At 57.2% G+C, this 25,415-nt stretch overlaps 2 protein-coding genes across 2 annotated transcripts in view; both read left to right on the top strand.

The window, feature by feature from the left end:
• Positions 1 to 12,565, top strand: part of LOC137477521 (maestro heat-like repeat-containing protein family member 7) — a 185,734-nt gene extending 173,169 nt beyond the window's left edge. The window contains exons 7-8 of the mRNA XM_068196735.1: positions 12,165 to 12,320; positions 12,474 to 12,565. The gene's annotated coding sequence lies outside the window, so the exon portion shown is untranslated. The remainder of the gene's footprint in view (positions 1 to 12,164; positions 12,321 to 12,473) is intronic.
• On the top strand, positions 10,112 to 13,185 carry LOC137477666 (maestro heat-like repeat-containing protein family member 7). The gene is made up of 8 exons (XM_068196823.1): positions 10,112 to 10,281; positions 10,528 to 10,715; positions 10,805 to 10,942; positions 11,219 to 11,333; positions 11,505 to 11,645; positions 11,854 to 12,030; positions 12,474 to 12,575; positions 12,937 to 13,185. The coding sequence occupies exons 1-8, from the start codon at positions 10,141 to 10,143 to the stop codon at positions 13,183 to 13,185; spliced, it is 1,251 nt and encodes a 416-aa protein (XP_068052924.1). The 5' UTR covers positions 10,112 to 10,140.
• Positions 13,186 to 25,415: the final 12,230 nt, after the last annotated feature.

The raw sequence follows: 25,415 nt of genomic DNA on the forward strand, positions 1-25,415 counted from the left end.
AGGTAGGGCAGGGCCTGGTGCAGGATCTCAGCCGCTCGGCTCCTGTCCTGTTCCAGCTGGAGAGAGCGGCAGGAGGGAAGGGTTGGCACGAACTGGGCTGCTCTGAGCCCTGGGGCCTGGGGAGCGCTGACACCAGCAGGTGTGGCAGAGTCCCCGCCCAAGCAGACCTGCCACCCCCCGAGCCCTGGCAGCTCTGGTGCCTGTCTCCTGCCCCAGAGACCTGTGCCCCCGGGGGGCTTCTGTGCCAGAGGGAGCCAAAGCCCACGTGCATCGGGGGCTGTGCTCCTCCCTGCAGGGGCTGTTGGCAGGAGCACCTGGAGCAAGTGGTGGCAACACTTGGTCTCTGTCAGATGACGTTGCTCCTTCCTGAAATGAATGTTTTTCATGGAGGGGTTTGGCAGTCCCACCACAACACCATCAGTTTCTAAGTTTTCAAGGACAATCGGATTTGAACAGAACACTGTGCTTTTCTGACTCTTTTTCCTGTATTCTGGAAAAAAGGAATCTGGCTGGCCTGTTATATTCTGGGCTCCATTCACTGTGTCTCTGGCTGTGGCAGATCTTGTCCAAGCAAAACTGCATCCCTGCTGAGTGTGGCAACGGATGGTCACAAATGGCAAGATTCCCCAGCGAACATCAAGGCAGACTCTTGGGGATGTGCAGCGTGTAGTGATAACTCTGGGAGGAGACGCTGTTCTGTGTCTCTGATTAGGGTGCTGATGCCCAAAAACTAGGCAAGAAAACAGTATAAGGCCTATGGAGGAAGTATTTGTTTATTCAATGCCAGGAGTGAGGGCCATTGCTCCAACCACAAACTCACCCGTCCATTCTTTGCGCAGCACTAGCCTTTATGTTTTTTACTTCATGCGCACTTTATACTTTCCCCACCTTCATATTGCAACATATTTTCTAATCACGTGATAATGCAAGCCCTTGTAGCACATGCACGGTTTCTGCACGAGGTGGTCGTCAGCCTCCTGCTGGTTGTTTTGAATGAAGGCTCATAAGTCTTCCTCGGGCTTGAACTCTCCACTCCTGCTTCTTGTGTATGCTCTATAGGATTGTCTGCTCAAATAGCCAGTGGTTAGCTTTTGCAGTTAGCTTGTTCTGCTAAATTTGCTGATTTCTAAAAGGTGCTTCATTCACATGCCCTGTTACAAAGTAACTACTTCTTTCTGCACATCTGCAGCTTTTTGTGTAGCTCAAGCATTAGCTCATTGCCTAGGTGTTGTGGTGTGGTTTTTGCTTTAAGTTTGTGTTTGCCCACTATTCTCCTCCCTAATTTCCTCCCCTCCCGAGTGGCCAATCTCCCCAAGCCCTTCCCTAACTTCCTCCCTCCCCAGTTGTCAATCCTCCCTATCCCTACCCCTTTTTCCAGAGGGTTCCTTGTCTATCTTGTAGTATTTGATACCCCATTTGTTTCTTTGTATTATCCCCCTCCCCAGCTCTCGCTGATAGGTTTATAGAATGTTAATCCTGCCCTAGATTCCTCCCCTGCCATGCCCTCCTTGGTTGGTTGCCCTATACCACTCCCCCCTATAAAAACCTCTGCAGACGCCCTAAGTTTTGTCTTGGGGTCCCAGGTCTTGGACCTAATAAATCTACCCAGTTCTACCCCAAGTCCCGTGTCATCGTTATCTGCTCCTGCGCTGGACCAAGCGATAACTGGGCATAGCAGAGCTCACGGGAGGAAGGTCGCGCCCCTGCTGTCGCTGCCCAGCACGATACAACGGCGCGCTGTGACACCTAGGCATCAAGTCCGCCCTTTCTTTTATCCTTTGCAAATTTTTTTTGCAACTATAGTCTTGTTGTGGTCTCAAAATATCTACCTCTTTCCATCCTGTATCTCATTTTATTTGGCTTCCATTCCTGATATGTGGTGGCAGTTTGTTCACAATACCATATGAAGCATTGGCTCATCATGCAGCTTCCTAAGATTGGTGTTCCAATTCCTAAAATTCCTACAAAAAGTTGTGTAGGCCAGTTCAGATTAGGTAGCCAAGATGTCAGAGTTTCCCTCAAACGTTTACTCCAAGATGTAATGTCTTCGGTTACTTCAGGGAGTACTTTTGCATTGTCCTGGTTTAGGGCAAAACTGGGAGAAAACCTCCAGAAAGAGCCACCCCAGAAAGCAAACCCCCATGGCCCCTCCCCCCACCTGGTTCAGGAAGGATTTTCTCAGAGAGAAGTGAAAAAAACCCTGTTTATTTAACAGGCAATGCACTCCCCAGCACAAAAAAAAAAAAAAAAAAAAAAAAAAAAAAAAGAAAAACAGCCCACCAGATGACAAAACTCTTTCACTGCTCTGAAGAGATGACAAATTCAGAAAGTTTCTCCTGGGAGTGGTCACTCTGTTATCAATCCCTCCGACATTGGGAATGGCTGCTGCAGGCCACAAAGTGCAAACTCTCGGTGTTTTCCAGGTCCCAGTCTGGAGCAGGTTCGAATGGTTCCAAGAAAAGGGAAAGAAAAACAGTCCAGGGAAAATTTGGACTGCCTAGCTAAGCTAACTGATGAGCAAAAGCAAGAGCAAAAGCAGGAGCAAGAGCAGGAGCAAGAGCAAAAGCAAGAGCAAAAGCAGGAGCAAAAGCAAAAACAAAAGCAGCACTATGTACTGCGCCATCTGTGTCCAGAAGACCATGGGGGAGTGAGCAGGCTGATAACAAAACAAAACTTCACTTTTCAGAGCCAGCCTTGAGGGCACAGAACATAATATCCAGCATAAACAGGACAGGCGACTGGGGATACAAGCATCATAACGTCACCTTAGGACATGCGTGTTGCCAAATGGTCTGGATATCCATTGCTATTTGCCCTGATTGATCTATATAAGTGCAACAACTGGTATTCATTAGAATGAAAACTCCTCCCATTTGGCTGTTAGCATAGCTAACACCCCGCGGTTTTGAAAGACTGCTTCTTTTGGTGAGTCTATTTCAGTTTGTAGTCTTCTTAAGGCATCTGCTGTTGAATTAGCAATCAGTTCTCTTTCGGCTGAGATGTTTGAAATTGCCTTTTGCAGTTGTGCGATTCCTAAATTTGGGAGCAACACCCTAACAAAACTGTGAAAACTGTTGCTGTATCACACCACTGGGTTACTGAGTGTTCTCTTAGTGAGTCTGTTCATCCACAGTCTTCAAATAATTAATACCTGTCATTTCATGAGTCTGATTTGTAAGTGTAGCCAAGGGATAAGGGATCCCATGGTACATTGGCCAGTCCAGTTACCTGCCAATGGTTTTAATGCTATTCCTGATTTATTAAAGAAATATGGATATTGATCTAGTACCGATACCCAACTGTGATGGACAAAACCTCTCTAACAGTTTAAAGTTAGAAAGTGTATGTTTATTGCGACGCCGGGCAGCGTGCGGGATAGCTCCCAAATACACACTGCACCTTTCAAATGATTACAGAGTCCTTTTATCCATACAAGTATTGAACACCCAAAATACAAATACATATTCATAATTTTGGTACATCCCTGTGGCAAGCACATTTCTCTCTCTCTCTCAGGATTTTTATAAAGGTGCACAGAGAGAAGTGAAAGTGAAAACAATTTCTATTTCTGCTCCTTGTTTTTCTCTTGTGGATTGCGTTTGGAGATTGTTTACCTAGAGCGAATGCCTGGTTGGATCACAGTGGATTGTTTGGGCCTGATGGCCAATCGGATCCACCTGTGTCTGGACTCTGGCGAACAGGGTCACGAGTTGTGGGGGGAGTTAGATATGATAGTTAGAGAGAGTAGCATGTAGCTTTTAGTATCCTCTTTTATATAGTATATTAATGTATCATAGCATAATTATAATAAAGAAATCATTCAGCCTTCTGAAATAAGTCAGACATCATCATTCTTCCCATTGGGTTCGCCGACATCTACAACAAGTGGTGACCCCGAACGTTGAATGAAGAACCAGGCCCTGGATCGGTCCACAACCGTGATTTTACACGGGAAAGGAGGTGAACCCTCTTGAAAAGGCATGCCCGACGTCCCTGCGAGGGATAGGGGAAGTAAGACGCCGTGGGAACCCTCTCTATGGGACCAGGTGCAGCCCCGAGCAGTTGCTGTAACCGGACGCCTCTGCCTGCCTTTGAAAAGGTACTGATTTTTGATTATAATACTGCCCTGACCTGGGGTGGACTTTAACTTTGGGAAGAAATGTCTGAAGATATAGACACTGGTTTGTATTGTGTCCATGGCCGTATATTTGCCGTCTGGAGAGATTTGGCTAAGGTCTATGGAATTTATATCCCTGAGGATGATCTATTGGAGTTTCTTGAATATGCAGACACTCGTGTTTTTTTCAGGGATCTGGGTTTTTCCCTGAATCCAGAAGCTTGGAGATCCCTGTATTTCCTCATCAGGCAAAGCGCCATGCGAGATCTCCGAGCGTTTCGATACATGAGAGTTTATTTCGAGCTTCTTCCGACAGTCCAGAAATGGACCCCTTTTTCGACAGTCCAGTCTTTGCGGCAGGTGCCCCCCCGCGAAAGGAGGGGGGCAGAGCCTTTGTCCGTGGCTCGGAAGTTTTCTTCTGCTTCTGCGCAGAGGGAGGTTTTTTCACCGCCTCCTCCACCTCCTGCTCCGGCAGCGTGTGAGCCCCCGCTCCTCCCCTCGGAGGGGGCGGGCCCGCTCCCGACCCCGGCGGACGCGGAGACACCGCCTCCCTCGCCGGTCCGCCCGCCCGCAGCCGTGCCTCCTCCTCCTCCTCCCGCCCATTCGGAGCTGGGAGACACACCCGCCGCTGAGAGCCCGCCTGAAGCCACTTCGGCAGGGGCGGAGACACCGCCCGCGCCGGCTCCCCCGCCGGCTCCCGCGCCGGCCCCGCTCGCCGCGCCCGCCCCTGCCTCGGAGTCGGCGGCCGCGCCTCCGGCACCGCCCGTCATCGCTCCCGCGGCGGCGGCCGCGCTCCCCGCACCGGCAGCCGGTCCTCCCGCGCTGGAAGCCAGCCCCCCGGCGCCGCAGCCGGCGATGGAGCCATCGGCAGCCGAGGCCGAGAACCTCCCCGCGTCAGCTCCGCCGCCGACATCAGCCCTGACGCCCGCGCCGGCCCCGCCGGTCCCGGCTGCCCCGTCGCCTCCCGCGGCTTTCGCCGGGTCCCCAGGCGCTGCCAGCAGCAGCAGCAGCGAGCAGCAGCAGCCGGGGGCCGCGCTGGAGCGGACCCCGCCGCCTCCAGTCAGCCCGGGGTCCCCTCCCGGCCTGTTCCCTGGTGCTGGCGCTCCTCGGCAGCTCCTTGCAGCTGCCGCGAAAGTGGAGGTTATGAAGTCTAGTGCCTTTCTGGGGAACAGAGTTTTTCTTGGTCCAATTCTTGCTTGGGTGGGGGATTCCCGCGGGAGCTCGAGGCCCCTCGCCCCTCCCGCTCGCGTTTGGGGGGCGGGGGGGATGAGTTCTGGGAATGCTGCCGCTGGTCTTGTGCCCGGAGAGCGTGGGGGTGCTGCTGCCAGGGGTCAGGGAGCTGCGTGCCGGCCCAGCCGTGCCGCAAGTCCTGAGAATCAACATTTCTCTGGGGAAAGCACCTTCTCTGCTGAGCCCGGGGGCAGTTCTTGTGTCCTGCTCTCGTTTGAGGTGCGGGATGAACAAAATGCTGCAGGAATTGCCGTGATGCTGGCCGCGTGGTGGGGGCGGGCTGTGAAGATGAAGATCCCGCCTCGCCGGCCGGGCTGGGGCCGATTGGTGCAGCCCCCCGGCCGGAGGGCCCCGCGCCCCCCACGGCCGGGTTTGGGATCTTGGCTCCGCCCGCATGGACCGGGGCCGCCAGCTGCGCAGGGTCTTAAAGCCTGCTACTTGCTGGGCATTCTTCTGATCCCAAGAGTTTGGAAAAAAAAAAAAAAAAAAAATCATTGAAGTTATATTTAAGATTAATTAAATAGAGGTGGTTGACAAGAGAACAAGAAAAAAGTGGTCGATTTAAGAGTTTTGGCCATGGCATTTCAGAGATTTTTCAGGTTTTTTTTCTTTTTTATTTGGTGATGGGTTTTTGCACAAGAAAGGTATGTTTGCATGGTTGATGATCAGCCCAGAGTTGGTTTTATCGGTTGTTGAAGTCTCTGGGATGACATTCGGTGTTTTGGTGTTTGATAATTATATGATGTCGCATTTGGTTTTTCTTTATGGGTTTTTTCATGGTTATTTGGACTTTCTTCAGTTGTTTTGTTTCAGGATTCAGCAGTTCTCTGTTTCAGCAATGAGAAGGACTTTTGAGGATGTCAAGATAAACGTTTCCAGACAATGGACACCTTCTCCTGAGAATCAGCTGTTTGGACTTTGAACTTTGAGCTTTCTTTTCCTTGTTGTTTGGGTTTTTGTATTGTAAGCTTTGTTTTAGAGATTTGATAGATGGTTTGCAGGTAAAGGATCTCTGAACATTCCACATCAGTATGTGATTTGGCTTTTGATTGATAGCTAGCAGATTGATAAGGGGGCCTCTTGAGATGTGTTTGCTCTCTTTTGCAGGGTCCTGCAGAAGACTTGCAGATGCAGTTTTTTATTTTTAATTTTTTTTAAATTTATACTAAAACGGTGATACGTGGCAAGCACATTTCTCTCTCTCTCAGGATTTTGATAAAGGTGCACAGAGAGAAGTTAAAGTGAAAACAATTTCTATTTCTGCTCCTTGTTTTTCTCTTGTGGATTGCGTTTGGAGATTGTTTACCTAGAGCGAATGCCTGGTTGGATCACAGTGGATTGTTTGGGCCTGATGGCCAATCGGATCCACCTGTGTCTGGACTCTGGAGAACAGGGTCACAAGTTGTGGGGGGAGTTAGATATGATAGTTAGAGAGAGTAGCATGTAGTTTTTAGTATCCTCTTTTATATAGTATATTAATGTATCATAGCATGATTATAATAAAGAAATCATTCAGCCTTCTGAAATAAGTCAGACATCATCATTCTTCCCATTGGGTTTGCCGACATCTACAACACATCCCATTCCTTGCTTCGTATGCTAATCCTTTCAAAAGCTATTAAGCATGCGTAGTTTGTTCCTTGAAATGGGTCGGTGGTCCCTTTCATGGGGAGGGGTCCCAAAATGAGGAAGTAAATGAAGTCTTCCTCATTCTGACCTTTCTACCTTTTCAATGCAAATATGACAAATGAACCTTGGTGGAACTCCCATTCCCTGTCTTCAATTGGTTTCAGAACAGAGGAGGCCCACAATTGTCTTATGTTCCTAAAAGCTATTTGTCAGTTTCTATATTCTTCATTATAAACCCAGCTAACTAAACATTGTGTTGACAAGCAATCAATTATTAGTTAACTACTAACTCTTAACTTCATCGAGGCCTAGTCATCTGTTTTAATTAACTCTAGTAAGGCTTATCTCTAACTAAAATCTTAGCTCCTCTAAAATCTCTAAATCCCTTAAAGTTGATGTTTCATTCCATTCCTGCAAAGGCACCAAGATGTATCAGGAAGATCGCAGTTGGTGTTAATTCTCACTGACTTGTTTCCCATATGTCTACCAAAAGGACAGTTTTTCCACGTTGGCTGAGTGCCATTGACCCACCCAGCTGTGTTACCGCAAAAGCTGCCGAGATTTGTTCCAGTTGTTCAGCCCTGTGTATGTGACTGACTCCTTGATAGGTAGTGATTGGAAAAGGGGCTTTCCCAAGAAGATCCTGCCTGTCTGCATTGAGCACTAGCATTGTGGAAGCTGTAGGGGTTCAAGCCTGACCAATTGCCTGTCAAGGGAATTGCCAATTCCCTGTTAAGGGAAGGTTCCATTGTTGCACCTCTCCGCAAAGCCTGCAGTCCCTGAGTCCTGTATAATTAGCTCTGGTTCCTATTAGTGTTACACAGGTGTTACCGTCAAAGGCAGCGACAGTATAACCAATTAAAAATACAGGGAAATACAATATGAATTTAATGGCCTATGAGTGAACTTCAATTTCAGCCCATGATCACCAACAGGTTTGGTCGTCCAGGGTTTAGTTTGTGATTTTTTGAATCAAGAAGATTGAAGGGGTGTAGTGAATCCAGGTAGGTCTTTCCTAATGAATTCCAGGGAGGAATCCAGGTAGAATCCAGTAAGGCAGATTCTACATCTTTCAGAATGCAGGAGAGAGTCAGAAAAGCACAAGGAAATTTCACAGTGTTCCCTTGCGATTTAATTATCCTGGGAAACTCAGAAACTGATGGTGTTGTGGTGGGACTGCCAAACCCTTCCAGGAAAAACATTCACTTCAGGAAGGAGCAACGTCATCTGACAGAGACCAAGTGTCGCCACCACTTGCTCCAGGTGCTCCTGCCAACATCCCCTGCAGGGAGGAGCACAGCCCCCGATGCACGTGGGCTTTGGCTCCCTCTGGCACAGAAGCCCCCCGGGGGCACAGGTCTCTGGGGCAGGAGACGGGCACCAGAGCTGCCAGGGCTCGGGGGGTGGCAGGTCTGCTTGGGCGGGGACTCTGCCACACCTGCTGGTGTCAGCGCTCCCCAGGCCCCAGGGCTCGGAGCAGCCCAGTTCGTGCCCTGGCCCACACGTTCCTTGTCCCTGTCACACCCATGGGTTTAGGATGGCCACCAGCCGGGACGTGTCCCAAGGAGGCCGGGGCAGCTTCCGTGGAAGGCCCCGTGCCCTTCCCAGCGCGGCTGCGTCGGCAGCCCTGGGGGCTCCTTCTGCTGCCCTGAGCCTGCAGAGCAGGGCAGGGTTTGCTGATGGTCTGAGCCATTCCTAAAGATCCTGTTGGGCTGTCTGAGACGTTGGGGCCAGGGATTCCTTCCAACCTGGGCCACTTTGGGTGGGCTGGGGGCAGCCCCAGGGCAGGTGACGGTGTTTCCAAGGGCCCTTTGTGACACGCTGCAGCATGGTCACCGTGGAATTGGAAGGGAACTGGCTGTCCAAGGGTCCTTTGTGACACGTGGTGACACAGGAGCTGGCAGTGACAAGAGCACGCCACAGTGCTCAGAGCAGGCGACGGGACAGGACGGGACAGAGCGGCGCCGTGAGGAGCCCCCGCACAGTGCGCTCGTTCGTGTCCGACCCGGAGCTTTTCTGAGGCGTTGTTCCTGCAGCTGACCTCGAGGCCAGACCACAGGACTTGGTGACCTGTGGCCTTCCAAGGCTTCGATTCTGCAGGTGCCCCTGAGGGCAGTGTGGCACTTGGTGCCCCAGAGCTTTTCTGAGGCATCTCCCACCCCTGCCTCCAGTGCCCTCGAGGCCAGACCACAATCCCTGACAGGAGTCTCCTGTCATTGTGGCAGGAGCCCTTGAGACCAGAGCGCAGGGCTTGCTGTCCTGTAGCCTTCCTGAGGCTTCTCTTTGGAAGGTGCATTCCAGGACTGCTGCAGGACCTGCTGCTAACCTGGAGATTTTCCAAGGCATCTCTCCTGCAAGTACCCACAAATCCAGTCACTGACATGGAGCAGAGACCCCCGAGAGTGCCCAAGCTGGCCTGGGTGGAGGAGGAGGAAGACGAGACCAGTGCCATCCTGCTGGATTTGCTTTTGGAGAAGGGTGTTTCCAGACCAGAGCAAGTAAGCAGCCTGTGGCCATGCTTCAATTCCCTCATGAGTCACATGGCTTCCCCAGCCACACCTGCTGGTCCCTGTGAGCCTTTGAGGCCATCGCAGTGCGGTGGGAAGGGAAGCACTTCTCTGGGGACACTGGGAACATCGCTCCCTCTGGCAGCTTTCCACATCGCCCCGTGCCTTCTCCAGGTGCCCGCCATGGTGAGATACATCCACCAGTGGCTCATGGCCAATGATTCTGCTGAGCACAGGCTGAACAGGACTCTGCTGCATCTCGCCGAAGCACAGCCAAATGACGCAGTAATGACACTGCTGCGTGTGGCCCCGTCCTGTGACAGGTATGGGGCCCACCTGCCCAGAGGGCTCAGGGCTCCCCAGCCCATCGCCCTGTACAGCTTATTCCGGGTGTCTGACCAACAAAGGGTTCCAGGGCCCTCTGGCTGCTCCCTTTCCCAGCCCTGGCATGTCAGCCCCGAGCCTGCTGCCATGCTCCCTCGCTGCTCCTCAGGGGCCTGTCCCCACAGGGCTGGGCTGCCTGGGTGCTGCTGGCAAGGGGCAGTGGGCAGTGGGCAGAGGCAGAGCTGGCGGTCAGCCCGGGCCCCTAGAGATACCCAGGCCACGGTGCTGTGCCTGAGACCCCCTGAGACAGAGCTCTAACCCCGCAGAGCTGCCATGGCCATGTGGAAGACCATCATGTCCTCGCCCAGGACCGCGAAGCTGGCGCAGCGGATTCTCCTGGATGTGCTGGGGAGCTGGCCGAAGCACAGCACGTGCACCTCCGATGGGGACAAAACGGGTGTCTTTGCCCTAGCTGTGAGTTTTGGCCAGTGGCCTTTGCTGGCCCCAAAGCCGCCTCTCCTGCAGCTCTCCTTCCTCCTTCCCCCACTGCATCTCCCTGCCTCAGGTGCTGGCCTGAAACCTGGCCTAGGGGCAGCTGCAGGGCCACCGGTCCCGCTGCTGCCCCTGTGTTTCTCTGGGCCTCTCCCTGCCACGCTCGGGCCCTGCCACACGGACACCTCGGCACTGAGCGCGGTCTAGGGGGGGCTTTGTCCTTTGCAGGCAACTGTGGTGATGTGGAAGATCCTCCAGGAGCCCTGTGTCTCACACATCGTGAAGGTGCACTCCTCCCGTGTACTTGTGCATCTGCTCTTCCAAGTGTTCTTCAGCACAGAAGAGACGCCAGAGGAGGTTGATACCTTCTGGAAGGGATGCCAGGAGCAACACGGCCTTGCCACCAGCCCCAACAGGTGCTCCATTCCAGTCCTCCTGTCCCTGCCGCATCAACAGGGCAGGAGCCACTGCTCCCAGTGTGACCTGGGCCTTGCTCTGCACACAGGTTTGCCGTGCGGACCCTGAAGTCCCTGCTGTGCCGAGAGCAGTACAAGGATGTGGTGATGGCAATGGAACGCAGGTGTGGCTGGGACACGCTGCTCTGTGCTGACACCCAGCACTATGCCGTGGGTCTGCTGGCCAGGTGAGACCCCCTTCTCCCCGCTGCCTCTGACATGTGTGCTCTGCCCCTGGGGTGCCCCACACAGTCCCCGTGGTCGTGGGCCAGAGGGCCTTGTCACTGAGGGATGGCCAAGCAGCCTGGAAAAAGCAGGGAAAGGGGGGTGCCCACAAAGAGCCAAATCTCAAATGGCCCAGGTCCCCTTGCTGTATGCTGGGGAAAGACCAGACCACTGTGAGTCAATCCTGGGAGAGGTTTGTTCCCCTGGCTCACAATCTTATGGACTTTTACTCCTGACAGGGAGATGTCCTACATCTCCATACGCTCGTGTTCCCGGATCTTTCGCTATCTGCTCCAGCTGCTCAGCACACAGGAGCCACGCTGGGGTCTGCCCGCCCTGGCGTTCCTTGTGGAGGTGAGCCTGTTGGCCAGCGCTGCCTCGCTGAGCTGCCTCCCAGCTCTCTGCCCTCTCGTAGCCACAGCGGCCAGGACGGTGTCCACGCCCTGTGCTGCTGCCTGGGCCCAGCCCTGTGCGGTTCTGGGCTCCTGCCGGCCGGGTCCCCTGTCACTGCCCCCTGCCTTTCAGGTCCTCAAGCACCTGGACTTGAGTGAACGCGAGGCTGACAGAGTCCTGCAAATCTTCTCAAAGCACCTGCGGAGCGAGTGCAGGGAGAGGCGTCGCCTGGCACTCAAGGGCCTTCTCAAGCTCACTGACAATCCCTCGACGGTGAGAAGGGGGCAGTGGCCGAAGCCGTGCAGGCAGCATGGGGCTGGGGAACACCGTCGCTTGGGCTTGGCTGTAGTTTGGGCGCTGGGGCAGCTGCTCCCAGCTCTCCTGCCTCCCACTTCAGCTGCCCGAGTGCATCGGGACAGGCCTTTGGCCTCTAGGCCCTGTGGCAGCAGGGTGGCCGTTCACAAACTTGTGTTCTACACAGACCAAAACAATGTGGAGCCTGACTGAAAGTCTTGTGGAGCTCCTGCGGGATGCAGATGGAGAGATTGTTAAGATAACAGTCATGGTACTCAGCTTTATAATCTTGGACAGCGACAGATGGATAGGCAGCCCCATCGCCCTGCAGCTGGCTGAGGCACTTGTGCTACTCTTTGACCTCGTAAGGCTCTGTGCCCCCAGCCACGGCCACTGGGTACTGCCCAGATACTTGGTGCCCTGTGGATTTATAGGCACGCGCCCAGCTGAGCCCCCTCGCAGCCCATGCTGAGGTCTTCTTTTTGTCTCTTAATACAGGACAATAGCCAGGTACAGCTGCTCTCCATTTGTCTCTTCAGAACATTGCTGACTCTTCCACTGGGAAGGGAAAGCAAGGCCCTGAAGTTACAAGTGCGCCACAGCCTGCTGCCACTCTTCTTCCACTGCCATGATGAGAATGGGCGCGTGGCAGAGGTGAGGGCTTTGTGGGCTGCTGCTGTCCCCCTGGCAGGGGGCTCGGCTGTCTCTTGCCCTGGCGGGCTGCAGCCTCCTCCAGGCCTTGGCACAGGCACATGGGTCCTGTGCCCTGGGCTGTGGGGCCATCCCCGTATCTCTGCTGCTCTCCAGGCTTCTCGGGAAACGCTGCTTTGTGTGGCCGAGTTCCTGAAGAGAAGGGATCTTGCGAGACTAGTGAAGAAGGAGAAATTCTGGATTTTCGCCAACCGCCTAGTAAGGACGGCCGGGAAGCCCCATGCTCAGCCTGGAGAAGCCCCGTGAGCGCGGTGCTGGGTGTGTGGGCTGGCAGCTGTGCCCCTGCCCGGTGCTGCACCCAGAGGCCGCACTGGCTCTTCTCCAGGCTCCCGTGGGCCCCAGCCGGGTGCCGATGGAGCCCCGGCCCGGAGGGGCTGCAGGGCGGCCCCGTGGCTCCCCGGGCAGCAGCCGGCCCTCTGCCCCCTCCAGAGCCCGGTGCCAGCGGCTGCTGGCCGGGCCTCGGGGCTGTGCGGGCAGGGAAGGCCGGGGCAGGGCGCAGGGAGCGCCCGGCCCAGGGGCCGAGCCCGCGCCAACCCTTCCCTCCTGCCGCTCTCTGCAGCTGGAAGAGGACAGGAACCGAGTGGCCGAGATCCTGCGCCGGGCCCTGCCCTACCTGGAGAGCCCAAATGACATCAGCCTCACCGTCGGACGCCTGGCAATTGACACATTGTGCATTCTCAAGGCAGTAGAGCAGGCTCCCATCCCAATGTTCCAGAGGCTGCGGGATCAGCTGCGCAGGGCATGGCAGACACGGCCTCGTCTGTCGCGGCTTGGCTGGCTGAGCTGCTGGAGCTCTGTGGAGGGCTGATCCAGGAGGCTGTCTTTGCTGGGGCCACCTGAGTTAGCAGAGATTTTATTTTTCTTCAAAATTGCTCTTTTCTTCATTTTGTTTTCCTTTAGTATGTAAATATAGAATGTATTATAATAGACAGACTCCCAGACAGATCTTTCTTTTGCTGCCCAGAGTGTGCAGGGCATAGGGGAGGAGGGGGAAATTTTGCTTGGGCTCAGCCAAGTGCCCAGGCGTGCAATGTTGCAGGGAAAATGGCCAGAGGCCCCTTGGCCTTTGGCGGTTCTGCTGAAGCCTTTGTGCCGCCCACAGAGCGGGTGGGCAGGGCCGGAGCTGCGGGGATCCCTGCGGGAGCGGTGCCTGGAGATGGCCACAAGCCCTGTCCCAGGCAGGAAGCGCCATCCGTGTGCTCCTGCCCGTGTGTTGCTGGCTGGATTGCTGAGGGCTCCGAGGTGCCTCTTGATGGGGCTCCTCCGGAGCTCCTGCGGGGCTGTGGCGCTGCTGCCGGGCAGGTTGGCCGGGCTGGGGGAGACCCTGAGAGGCTGGGGCAGTGGGCAGGCCTGAGCAAGTGGGTGTCAGAGGCCACCAGCAGCCCCCAGGCAGCCGCCTTGTTCCCAGCACCCGGCTGCTCTGGCGATTTCCCAGATCGTCTCCCAGGCCTGCGGCAGAAGCCCTCGATGCTGGGACACCACCCCAGCAGGAGGGAGGGGACACCCCAAGGTGCCCAGGCTGAGCTGGCTGGGGACACGGAGGGCAGGGGGCGGTTGTCTGGGCATGGCCACTGGCTGCTGCCAATAAGGGGCAGGCGGCAGAGGCAGGGCTGGCGGCCGGCCCCGGCTCTCGCGGCTGCCCAGGCCACGGTGCTGTGACCGAGGCCCCCCTGACACAGAGCTCTGGGGCCGCAGAGCTGCTGTCACCATGGGGAAGGCGGCCGTGTCTCCTTGAGCAGGGCTGCGGAGGCGCTGCTGCCCCGGCGCCTCTGGACCCCACAGGAACAGCACCGGAGCGTGCTCAGGCACAGCAGCACCCTGAACGCCGGCACCTGCTCAACGAGGCTCCCGCACCCGCCGGGATGCCAGACGGGGGGAGACTGTGGGCGCAATTGCCCGTGCTTTGGCAAAAGGCTCCATCAGCGTTCACCACAATGGCTTTCTTTTGACTTGCCAGCCTCACAGCAACGCTTGGCTTCCATGGCCGTGCTTGAGGGCAGAGTCACCACCTTCCACAGGCGGACGTCCCGAGGCAGCGGCATTGGTGCCATGGTGAGAGAGAGACTCTGATGGGGCACGAGCCCTGCGCTGCAGCTGCCCTCCCTCTCTTCCATGCAGGCACCTTAAAGACACATGTGTCAGCTCTGAAACTAAATCCTGGACGTGCTTGCAACAAAGAACAAAGGAGGTGCCGGAGAAAAGCTGGGTCTTCTATGGCTCAGTTTTGCTCTCCACTTGGGGAATCACAGAATGCCACAGCACGTTGTGCTGCAAAGTATCAGAAAGATCATCCAGTTCCCACCGCCCTGCCACGGCCACAGGTGCTGTGCAGGCGCAGCTGTCACTAGGATTGGAAGAACACTTTTCCATGTTTACCTTTTCTCTCCTGGATTTCAAGCTAACATGAAAAAATCGGCTGGTTACAGCTGAATTTTGTGGCTCACAGGACTTGGAATAGCAGTCTCCAGCGGGCCATGGGATGTCCATTCGGCCTTTGCTAGATCATCCCAATGGACCTCAGCTCTCCCTGATAGGTTTATAGAATGTTAATCCTGCCCTAGATTCCTCCCCTGCCATGCCCTCCTTGGTTGGTTGCCCTATACCACTCCCCCCTATAAAAACCTCTGCAGACCCCCCGGAGCTTTTCTGAGGCGTTGTTCCTGCAGCTGACCTCGAGGCCAGACCACAGGACTTGGTGACCTGTGGCCTTCCAAGGCTTCGATTCTGCAGGTGCCCCTGAGGGCAGTGTGGCACTTGGTGCCCCAGAGCTTTTCTGAGGCATCTCCCACCCCTGCCTCCAGTGCCCTCGAGGCCAGACCACAATCCCTGACAGGAGTCTCCTGTCATTGTGGCAGGAGCCCTTGAGACCAGAGCGCAGGGCTTGCTGTCCTGTAGCCTTCCTGAGGCTTCTCTCTGGAAGGTGCATTCCAGGCACAGCTGCAGGACCTGCTGCTAACCTGGAGATTTTCCAAGGCATCTCTCCTGCGAGTACCCACAAATCCAGTCACTGACATGGAGCAGAGACCCCCGAGAGTGCCCAAGCTGGCCTGGGTGGGGGAGGAGGAAGATGAGACCAGTGCCACCCTGCTGGATTTGCTTTTGGAGAGGGGTGTTTCCAGACCAGAGCAAGTAAGCAGCCTGTGGCCATGCTTCAACTCCCTCATGAGTCACATGGCTTCCCCAGCCACACCTGCTGGTCCCTGTGAGCCTTTGAGGCCATCGCAGTGCGGTGGGAAGGGAAGCACTTCTCTGGGGACACTGGGAACATCGCTCCCTCTGGCAGCTTTCCACATCGCCCCGTGCCTTCTCCAGGTGCCCGCCATGGTGAGATACATCCACCAGTGGCTCATGGCCAATGATTCTGCTGAGCACAGGCTGAACAGGACTCTGCTGCATCTCGCCGAAGCACAGCCAAATGACGCAGTAATGACACTGCTGCGTGTGGCCCCGTCCTGTGACAGGTATGGGGCCCACCTGCCCAGAGGGCTCAGGGCTCCCCAGCCCATCGCCCTGTACAGCTTATCCCAGGTGTCTGACCAACAAAGGGTTCCAGGGCCCTCTGGCTGCTCCCTTTCCCAGCCCTGGCATGTCAGCCCCGAGCCTGCTGCCATGCTCCCTCGCTGCTCCTCAGGGGCCTGTCCCCACAGGGCTGGGCTGCCTGGGTGCTGCTGGCGAGGGGCAGTGGGCAGAGGCAGAGCTGGCGGTCAGCCCGGGCCCCTAGAGATACCCAGGCCACGGTGCTGTGCCTGAGACCCCCTGAGACAGAGCTCTAACCCCGCAGAGCTGCCATGGCCATGTGGAAGACCATCATGTCCTCGCCCAGGACCGCGAAGCTGGCGCAGCGGATTCTCCTGGATGTGCTGGGGAGCTGGCCGAAGCACAGCACGTGCACCTCCGATGGGGACAAAACGGGTGTCTTTGCCCTAGCTGTGAGTTTTGGCCAGTGGCCTTTCCTGGCCCCAAAGCTGCCTCTCCTGCAGCTCTCCTTTCTTCTTCTCCCACTGCATCTCCCTGCCTCAGGTGCTGGCCTGAAACCTGGCCTAGGGGCAGCTGCAGGGCCACCGGTCCCGCTGCTGCCCCTGTGTTTCTCTGGGCCTCTCCCTGCCACGCTCGGGCCCTGCCACACGGACATCTCGGCACTGAGCGTGGTCTCGGGGGGCTTTGTCCTTTGCAGGCAACTGTGGTGATGTGGAAGATCCTCCAGGAGCCCTGTGTCCCACACATCATGATGGTGCGTTCCTCCTGTCTACTTGTGCATCTGCTCTTCCAAGTGTTCTTCAGCACAGAAGAGACGCCAGAGGAGGTTGATACCTTCTGGAAGGGATGCCAGGAGCAACACGGCCTTGCCACCAGCCCCAACAGGTGCTCCATTCCAGTCCTCCTGTCCCTGCCGCATCAACAGGGCAGGAGCCACTGCTCCCAGTGTGACCCGGGCCTTGCTCTGCACACAGGTTTGCCGTGCGGACCCTGAAGTCCCTGCTGTGCCTAGAGCAGTACAAGGATGTGGTGATGGCAATGGAACGCAGGTGTGGCTGGGACACGCTGCTCTGTGCTGACACCCAGCACTATGCCGTGGGTCTGCTGGCCAGGTGAGACCCCCTTCTCCCCGCTGCCTCTGACATGTGTGCTCTGCCCCTGGGGGGCCCCACACAGTCCCTGTGGTTGTGGGCCAGAGGGCCTTGTCACTGAGGGATGGCCAAGCAGCCTGGAAAAAGCAGGGAAAGGGGGGTGCCCACAAAGAGCCAAATCTCAAATGGCCCAGGTCCCCTCGCTGTATGCTGGGGAAAGACCAGACCACTGTGAGTCAATCCTGGGAGAGGTTTGTTCCCCTGGCTCACAATCTTATGGACTTTTACTCCTGACAGGGAGATGTCCTACATCTCCATACGCTCGTGTTCCCGGATCTTTCACTATCTGCTCCAGCTGCTCAGCACACAGGAGCCACGCTGGGATCTGCCCGCCCTGGCATTCCTTGTGGAGGTGAGCCTGTTGGCCAGCGCTGCCTCGCTGAGCTGCCTCCCAGCTCTCTGCCCTCTCGTAGCCACAGCAGTCAGGACGGTGTCCACGCCCTGTGCTGCTGCCTGGGCCCAGCCCTGTGCGGTTCTGGGCTCCTGCCGGCCGGGTCCCCTGTCACTGCCCCGTGCCTTTCAGGTCCTTGAGCGCCTGGACTTGAGTGAACGCGAGGCTGACAGAGTCCTGCAAATCTTCTCAAGGCACCTGCGCAGCGAGTGCAGGGAGAGGCGTCGCCTGGCACTCAAGGGCCTTCTCAAGCTCACTGACAATCCCTCGACGGTGAGAAGGGGGCAGTGGCTGAAGCCGTGCAGGCAGCATGGGGCTGGGGAACACCGTCGCTTGGGCTTGGCTGTAGTTTGGGCGCTGGGGCAGCTGCTCCCAGCTCTCCTGCCTCCCACTTCAGCTGCCCGAGTGCATCGGGACAGGCCTTTGGCCTCTAGGCCCTGTGGCAGCAGGGTGGCCGTTCACAAACTTGTGTTCTACACAGACCAAAACAATGTGGAGCCTGACTGAAAGTCTTGTGGAGCTCCTGCGGGATGCAGATGGAGAGATTGTTAAGATAACAGTCATGGTACTCAGCTTTATAATCTTGGACAGCGACAGATGGATAGGCAGCCCCATCGCCCTGCAGCTGGCTGAGGCACTTGTGCTACTCTTTGACCTCGTAAGGCTCTGTGCCCCCAGCCACGGCCACTGGGTACTGCCCAGACACTTGGTGCCCTGTGGATTTGCAGGCATGCGCCCAGCTGAGCCCCCTCGCAGCCCATGCTGAGGTCTTCTTTTTGTCTCTTAATACAGGACAATAGCCAGGTACAGCTGCTCTCCATTTGTCTCTTCAGAACATTGCTGACTCTTCCACTGGGAAGGGAAAGCAAGGCCCTGAAGTTACAAGTGCGCCACAGCCTGCTGCCACTCTTCTTCCACTGCCATGATGAGAATCGGCGAGTGGCAGAGGTGAGGACTTTGTGGGCTGCTGCTGTCCCCCTGGCAGGGGGCTCGGCTGTCTCCTGCCCTGGCGGGCTGCAGCCTCCTCCAGGCCTTGGCACAGGGACGTTGGTCCTGTGCCCTGGGCTGTGGGGCCATCCCCGTATCTCTGCTGCTCTCCAGGCTTCTCGGGAAACGCTGCTTTGTGTGGCCGAGTTCCTGAAGAGAAGGGATCTTGAGAGACTGGTGAAGAAGGACAAATTCTGGATCTTCGCCAACTGCCTAGTAAGGATGGCCTGGAAGCCCCATGCTCAGCCTGGAGAAGCCCCGTGAGCGCGGTGCTGGGTGTGTGGGCTGGCAGCTGTGCCCCTGCCCGGTGCTGCACCCAGAGGCCGCACTGGCTCTTCTCCAGGCTCCCGTGGGCCCCAGCCGGGTGCCGATGGAGCCCCGGCCCGGAGGGGCTGCAGGGCGGCCCCGTGGCTCCCCGGGCAGCAGCCGGCCCTCTGCCCCCTCCAGAGCCCGGTGCCAGCGGCTGCTGGCCGGGCCTCGGGGCTGTGCGGGCAGGGAAGGCCGGGGCAGGGCGCAGGGAGCGCCCGGCCCAGGGGCCGAGCCCGCGCCAACCCTTCCCTCCTGCCGCTCTCTCCAGCTGGAAGAGGACAGGAGCCGAGTGGCCGAGATCCTGCGCCGGGCCCTGCCCTACCTGGACAGCCCACAGGAGCCCCTGCGAGAGGCGGCCGTCAGGTTCATGGGTGAGCCACGAGCCCGGGCTCCCTCCCCGCCCCGCCACAGCTCGGCCCCAGCCCCGGCTGCTGCCCCGGCAGCGCCATCCGGGCCCGGCGCCGTGGAGCCCCGCCTGGCCTCGGCGCTGCTGCCGCCCTCCGGCAGCCGTGCCCTGGGGCGGCAGCGTGCGGCAAGGGCCCGGGCTGAGCCCTGCCGGGCCACCAGGGCGTGTGGCCACAGGGCTGGCAGCGCCGCTGGCAGGGAGCTGTGCCGCTGGGGCCGTGACAGCCTCTGTGTTCACAGGGATCGCCGGGCGGAGCTTGAGGGGGCAGCAGGCAGAGCTCCAGCTGATCTACAAAGGTGAGTGAGGGCAGCGGGCTGACAGCGGGGGCTGGCGGGAGGAGCTGCCATCCCTGCCCCGGCTGCGGAGGGCTCTGGTCCCTGTGCGGACCAGGGCTGGCCTGGGCAGAGCACACAGAGATTTCAGGGACACATGGGGGATTCGTGGCCCGCAGCTTCGGGCTGACCCCGTTGGTCCCTACTCCCTCCGGACCATGGCAAGAGCAGGCAGGGATGGCCCTGGCAGGGGCCTCTCCTCGGCTCCCCGCAGATCCAGGATCTGACCGTGGCTCTGATCCTCTCTCTTTCAGCCCTTGAAGAAATGGCAAATGACATCAGCCTCACCGTCGGACGCCTGGCAATTGAAACATTGTGCATTCTCAAGGCAGTAGAGCAGGCTCCCATCCCAATGTTCCAGAGGCTGCGGGATCAGCTGCGCAGGGCATGGCAGACACGGCCTCGTCTGTCGCGGCTTGGCTGGCTGAGCTGCTGGAGCTCTGTGGAGGGCTGATCCAGGAGGCTGTCTTTGCTGGGGCCACCTGAGTTAGCAGCGATTTTATTTTTCTTCAGAATTGCTCTTTTCTTCATTTTCTTTTCCTATACTATGTAAATATAGAATATATTATAATAGGCAGACTCCCAGGATCTTTCTTTTGCTGCCCAGAGTGTGCAGGGCATAGGGGAGGAGGGGGAAATTTTGCTTGGGCTCAGCCAGGTGCCCAGGCGTGCAATGTTGCAGGGAAAATGGCCAGAGGCCCCTTGGCCTTTGGCGGTTCTGCTGAAGCCTTTGTGCCGCCCACAGAGCGGGTGGGCAGGGCCAGAGCTGCAGGATCCCTGCGGGAGCGGTGCCTGGAGATGGCCACAAGCCCTGCCCAGGCAGGAAGCGCCATCCGTGTGCTCCTGCCCGTGTGTTGCTGGCTGGATTGCTGAGGGCTCCGAGGTGCCTCTTGATGGGGCTCCTCCGGAGCTCCTGCGGGGCTGTGGCACTGCTGCCGGGCAGGTTGGCCGGGCTGGGGGAGACCCTGAGAGGCTGGGGCAGTGGGCAGGCCTGAGCAAGTGGGTGTCAGAGGCCACCAGCAGCCCCCAGGCAGCCGCCTTGTTCCCAGCACCCGGCTGCTCTGGCGATTCCCCAGATCGTCTCCCAGGCCTGCGGCAGAAGCCCTCCATGCTGGGACACCACCCCAGCAGGAGGGTGGAGACACCCCAAGGTGCCCAGGCTGAGCTGGCTGGGGACACGGAGGGCAGGGGGCGGTTGCCTGGGCATGGCCACTGGCTGCTGCCAATGAGGGGCAGGCGGCAGAGGCAGGGCTGGCGGCCGGCCCCGGCTCTCGCGGCTGCCCAGGCCACGGTGCTGTGACCGAGGCCCCCCTGACACAGAGCTCTGGGGCCGCAGAGCTGCTGTCACCATGGGGAAGGCGGCCGTGTCTCACTGAGCAGGGCTGCGGAGGCGCTGCTGCCCCGGTGCCTCTGGACCCCACAGGAACAGCACCGGAGCGTGCTCAGGCACAGCAGCACCCTGAACGCCGGCACCTGCTCAACGAGGCTCCCGCACCCGCCGGGATGCCAGACGGGGGGAGACTGTGGGCGCAATTGCCCGTGCTTTGGCAAAAGGCTCCATCAGCCTTCACCACAATGGCTTTCTCTTGACTTGCCAGCCTCACAGCAACGCTTGGCTTCCATGGCCGTGCTTGAGGGCAGAGTCACCACCTTCCACAGGCGGACGTCCCGAGGCAGCGGCATTGGTGCCATGGTGAGAGAGAGACTCTGATGGGGCACGAGCCCTGCGCTGCAGCTGCCCTCCCTCTCCCTCATGCAGGCACCGTAAAGACACATGTGTCAGCTCTGAAACTAAATCCTGGACGTGCTTGCAACAAAGAACAAAGGAGGCGCCGGAGAAAAGCTGGGTCTTCTATGGCTCAGTTTTGCTCCCCACTTGGGGAATCACAGAATGCCACAGCCCTTTGTGCTGCAAAGTATCAGAAAGATCATCCAGTTCCCACCGCCCTGCCACGGCCACAGGTGCTGTGCAGGCACAGCTGTCACTAGGATTGGAAGAACACTTTTCCATGTTTACCTTTTCTCTTCTGGATTTGAAGCTAACATGAAAAAATCGGCTGGTTACAGCTGAATTTTGTGGCTCACAGGACTTGGAATAGCAGTCTCCAGCGGGCCATGGGATGTCCATTCGGCCTTTGCTAGATCATCCCAATGGAGCTCAGCCATGTGCGGCCCAGGCGCAGGCACCCGGCTGGTCCATTGCAGCATCCCAAGTCTTTGTGGCTTCCTGTGCACCCTGAGGCCCCAGAATCCATTCTTGAATTCCCAGTTAGTGCTGTGCAGGACATGAGAACACAAGAATCACCTGCTTGGCTCATTCTTGGGTTTGCTGTTCCTGCCTAAAGGAATAATCAGGAGTATATGCTGATGTAAAGCTATAGCTAAGCACCAGGGGTTTTTTCTGTTGTGTTTAAAACAAAACCCTTGTGTGACTGTTCAGAGACTCTAAAATGCAGGGTGCAAATGACAGCTTTGGTATTTAAGAATCCCAGAAATTCTGACATGTGATTTTCCTGGTCAAGGATTTGAACACTTATGCAGAAATTACAAAAATGTTAGAAGTTGTTTTCATTGGCAACCCCTTTTAAATGACATCAGCACACTTACGGGGGACAGAGTATGACGCTGGGACAGTACTTGGTGTTGCGGTGTGTTAGTTTATTAAGTCAAATGTTCTGTTATCTTGTGGTATGTTCCAGTGTCCCCCGAGTTATTACAGTTGGTTTCTCCCCTGTGTTATGCCCTCCTACCTAGCTGTCCCTCAAAAAATCCCCTCCCTACTTGCCAGACCCTTCCCTGCCTGGCAAGGCAACCTGGCCCCTTCGCCCTGTCCGTCAGCCCAACCCCTACCCTTTGTTCCAGAAGGTTCCCTGTCCCTCCTGCTCAAATCCAATCCTCGGCCAGATCCTCTCTCCTCCCATGCTCTGATTTGTTTTAGTCCCAGAAACCAGACCCTAGAAGTTCCTCACTGGTTGCTGTATGGTGTCCACCGCCAGTTTTGAAAGATTTAAAATCCAGGGCACAGGTGTGCTCGGGGCTCTTTTTCGCTTGTGCTCCCCTTTGTCATCCCTCCCCTGCATACCTTCCTCTCCCTTCTCCCAGTAAATTTGCTGGACCTTGCACTGCAGAAGAGCGTCCTCTGCCTCCTTTGCCCAGTCCTTGTCACTCCTCCACGGGTCTCTACTGCTGAGCATCTGGCTCAGAGGTCCTGGCCCAGGCAAAACCCCAGCCTGGCCAGTTGCCCACTCTCGCCACTGGCCCAGGGGCATCGCAGAGCTAGCCAGGGCTCTGGAGGACAGTGGCAATTTGGCACTTAATGGCTTCAGATCAGGGAGATACATGTTTTGCCCAGCTTCACCCAGGAGTTCAAGTTCTCCCAGGACTTTGATCAGCTGGTCACTGCAGGTAACTTTCACTAAATGCAAAAGGATGTAACAGCAGAACTTCTGGAGAATATGCCCTAGGGATAGGGAGAAAACCTTGAAAATTATCAGCAGGCTCCAGAAAACTTTAAAAAAAAACAAAACCAGATGTACCCTGTGACTTTTCAGGCTTGACTCTTTGGGTCTGGAGGAAATATTTGTCTTGCATCAGCTACGACACAGACAGACATGCAGCATCTGGAGGACTGAACATCAGAGACTGGGCTAGTGCTTTTCCCAGAAGAACAGAAAGAAGATCACATTGATACATGACAGTGTCTCTCTACAGTCAAATCGTCCAGGGAAATTCAGCAGCTGATGGTGTTGTGGTGCTACTGCTAATCCCTTCCATGAAAAGAAGCATTTCAGGACTGCCTAACAGCTTCTGCCTTCTCCCAGACCCCAAGTGTTGCCAGCACTTGCTGCAGGTGCTCCTGCCAACAGCCCCCGATGCACGTGGGCTTTGGCTCCCTCTGGCACAGAAGCCCCCCGGGGGCACAGGTCTCTGGGGCAGGAGACGGGCACCAGAGCTGCCAGGGCTCGGGGGGTGGCAGGTCTGCTTGGGCGGGGACTCTGCCACACCTGCTGGTGTCAGCGCTCCCCAGGCCCCAGGGCTCAGAGCAGCCCAGTTCGTGCCCTGGCCCACACGTTCCTTGTCCCTGTCACACCCATGGGTTTAGGATGGCCACCAGCCGGGACGTGTCCCAAGGAGGCCGGGGCAGCTTCCGTGGAAGGCCCCGTGCCCTTCCCAGCGCGGCTGCGTCGGCAGCCCTGGGGGCTCCTTCTGCTGCCCTGAGCCTGCAGAGCAGGGCAGGGTTTGCTGATGGTCTGAGCCGTTCCTAAAGATCCTGTTGGGCTGTCTGAGACGTTGGGGCCAGGGATTCCTTCCAAACTGGGCCACTTTGGGTGGGCTGGGGGCAGCCCCAGGGCAGGTGATGGTGTTTCCAAGGGCCCTTTGTGACACGCTGCAGCATGGTCACCGTGGAATTGGAAGGGAACTGGCTGTCCAAGGGTCCTTTGTGACACGTGGTGACATAGGAGCTGGCAGTGACAAGAGCACGCCACAGTGCTCAGAGCAGGCGACGGGACAGGACGGGACAGAGCGGCGCCGTGAGGAGCCCCCGCACAGCGCGCTCGTTCGTGTCCGACCCGGAGCTTTTCTGAGGCGTTGTTCCTGCAGCTGACCTCGAGGCCAGACCACAGGACTTGGTGACCTGTGGCCTTCCAAGGCTTCGATTCTGCAGGTGCCCCTGAGGGCAGTGTGGCACTTGGTGCCCCAGAGCTTTTCTGAGGCATCTCCCACCCCTGCCTCCAGTGCCCTCGAGGCCAGACCACAATCCCTGACAGGAGTCTCCTGTCATTGTGGCAGGAGCCCTTGAGACCAGAGCGCAGGGCTTGCTGTCCTGTAGCCTTCCTGAGGCTTCTCTCTGGAAGGTGCATTCCAGGACTGCTGCAGGACCTGCTGCTAACCTGGAGATTTTCCAAGGCATCTCTCCTGCGAGTACCCACAAATCCAGTCACTGACATGGAGCAGAGACCCCCGAGAGTGCCCAAGCTGGCCTGGGTGGGGGAGGAGGAAGACGAGACCAGTGCCATCCTGCTGGATTTGCTTTTGGAGAAGGGTGTTTCCAGACCAGAGCAAGTAAGCAGCCTGTGGCCATGCTTCAATTCCCTCATGAGTCACATGGCTTCCCCAGCCACACCTGCTGGTCCCTGTGAGCCTTTGAGGCCATCGCAGTGCGGTGGGAAGGGAAGCACTTCTCTGGGGACACTGGGAACATCGCTTCCTCTGGCAGCTTTCCACATCGCCCCGTGCCTTCTCCAGGTGCCCGCCATGGTGAGATACATCCACCAGTGGCTCATGGCCAATGATTCTGCTGAGCACAGGCTGAACAGGACTCTGCTGCATCTCGCCGAAGCACAGCCAAATGACGCAGTAATGACACTGCTGCGTGTGGCCCCGTCCTGTGACAGGTATGGGGCCTACCTGCCCAGAAGGCTCAGGGCTCCCCAGCCCATCGCCCTGTACAGCTTATCCCAGGTGTCTGACCAACAAAGGGTTCCAGGGCCCTCTGGCTGCTCCCTTTCCCAGCCCTGGCATGTCAGCCCCGAGCCTGCTGCCATGCTCCCTCGCTGCTCCTCAGGGGCCTGTCCCCACAGGGCTGGGCTGCCTGGGTGCTGCTGGCGAGGGGCAGTGGGCAGAGGCAGAGCTGGCGGTCAGCCCGGGCCCCTAGAGATACCCAGGCCACGGTGCTGTGCCTGAGACCCCCTGAGACAGAGCTCTAACCCCGCAGAGCTGCCATGGCCATGTGGAAGACCATCATGTCCTCGCCCAGGACCGCGAAGCTGGCGCAGCGGATTCTCCTGGATGTGCTGGGGAGCTGGCCAAAGCACAGCACGTGCACCTCCGATGGGGACAAAACGGGTGTCTTTGCCCTAGCTGTGAGTTTTGGCCAGTGGCCTTTGCTGGCCCCAAAGCCGCCTCTCCTGCAGCTCTCCTTCCTCCTTCTCCCACTGCATCTCCCTGCCTCAGGTGCTGGCCTGAAACCTGGCCTAGGGGCAG

This window comes from Anomalospiza imberbis, chromosome 7 (genome assembly GCF_031753505.1).
Source record: "Anomalospiza imberbis isolate Cuckoo-Finch-1a 21T00152 chromosome 7, ASM3175350v1, whole genome shotgun sequence".
Classification (NCBI taxonomy): domain Eukaryota; kingdom Metazoa; phylum Chordata; class Aves; order Passeriformes; family Viduidae; genus Anomalospiza; species Anomalospiza imberbis.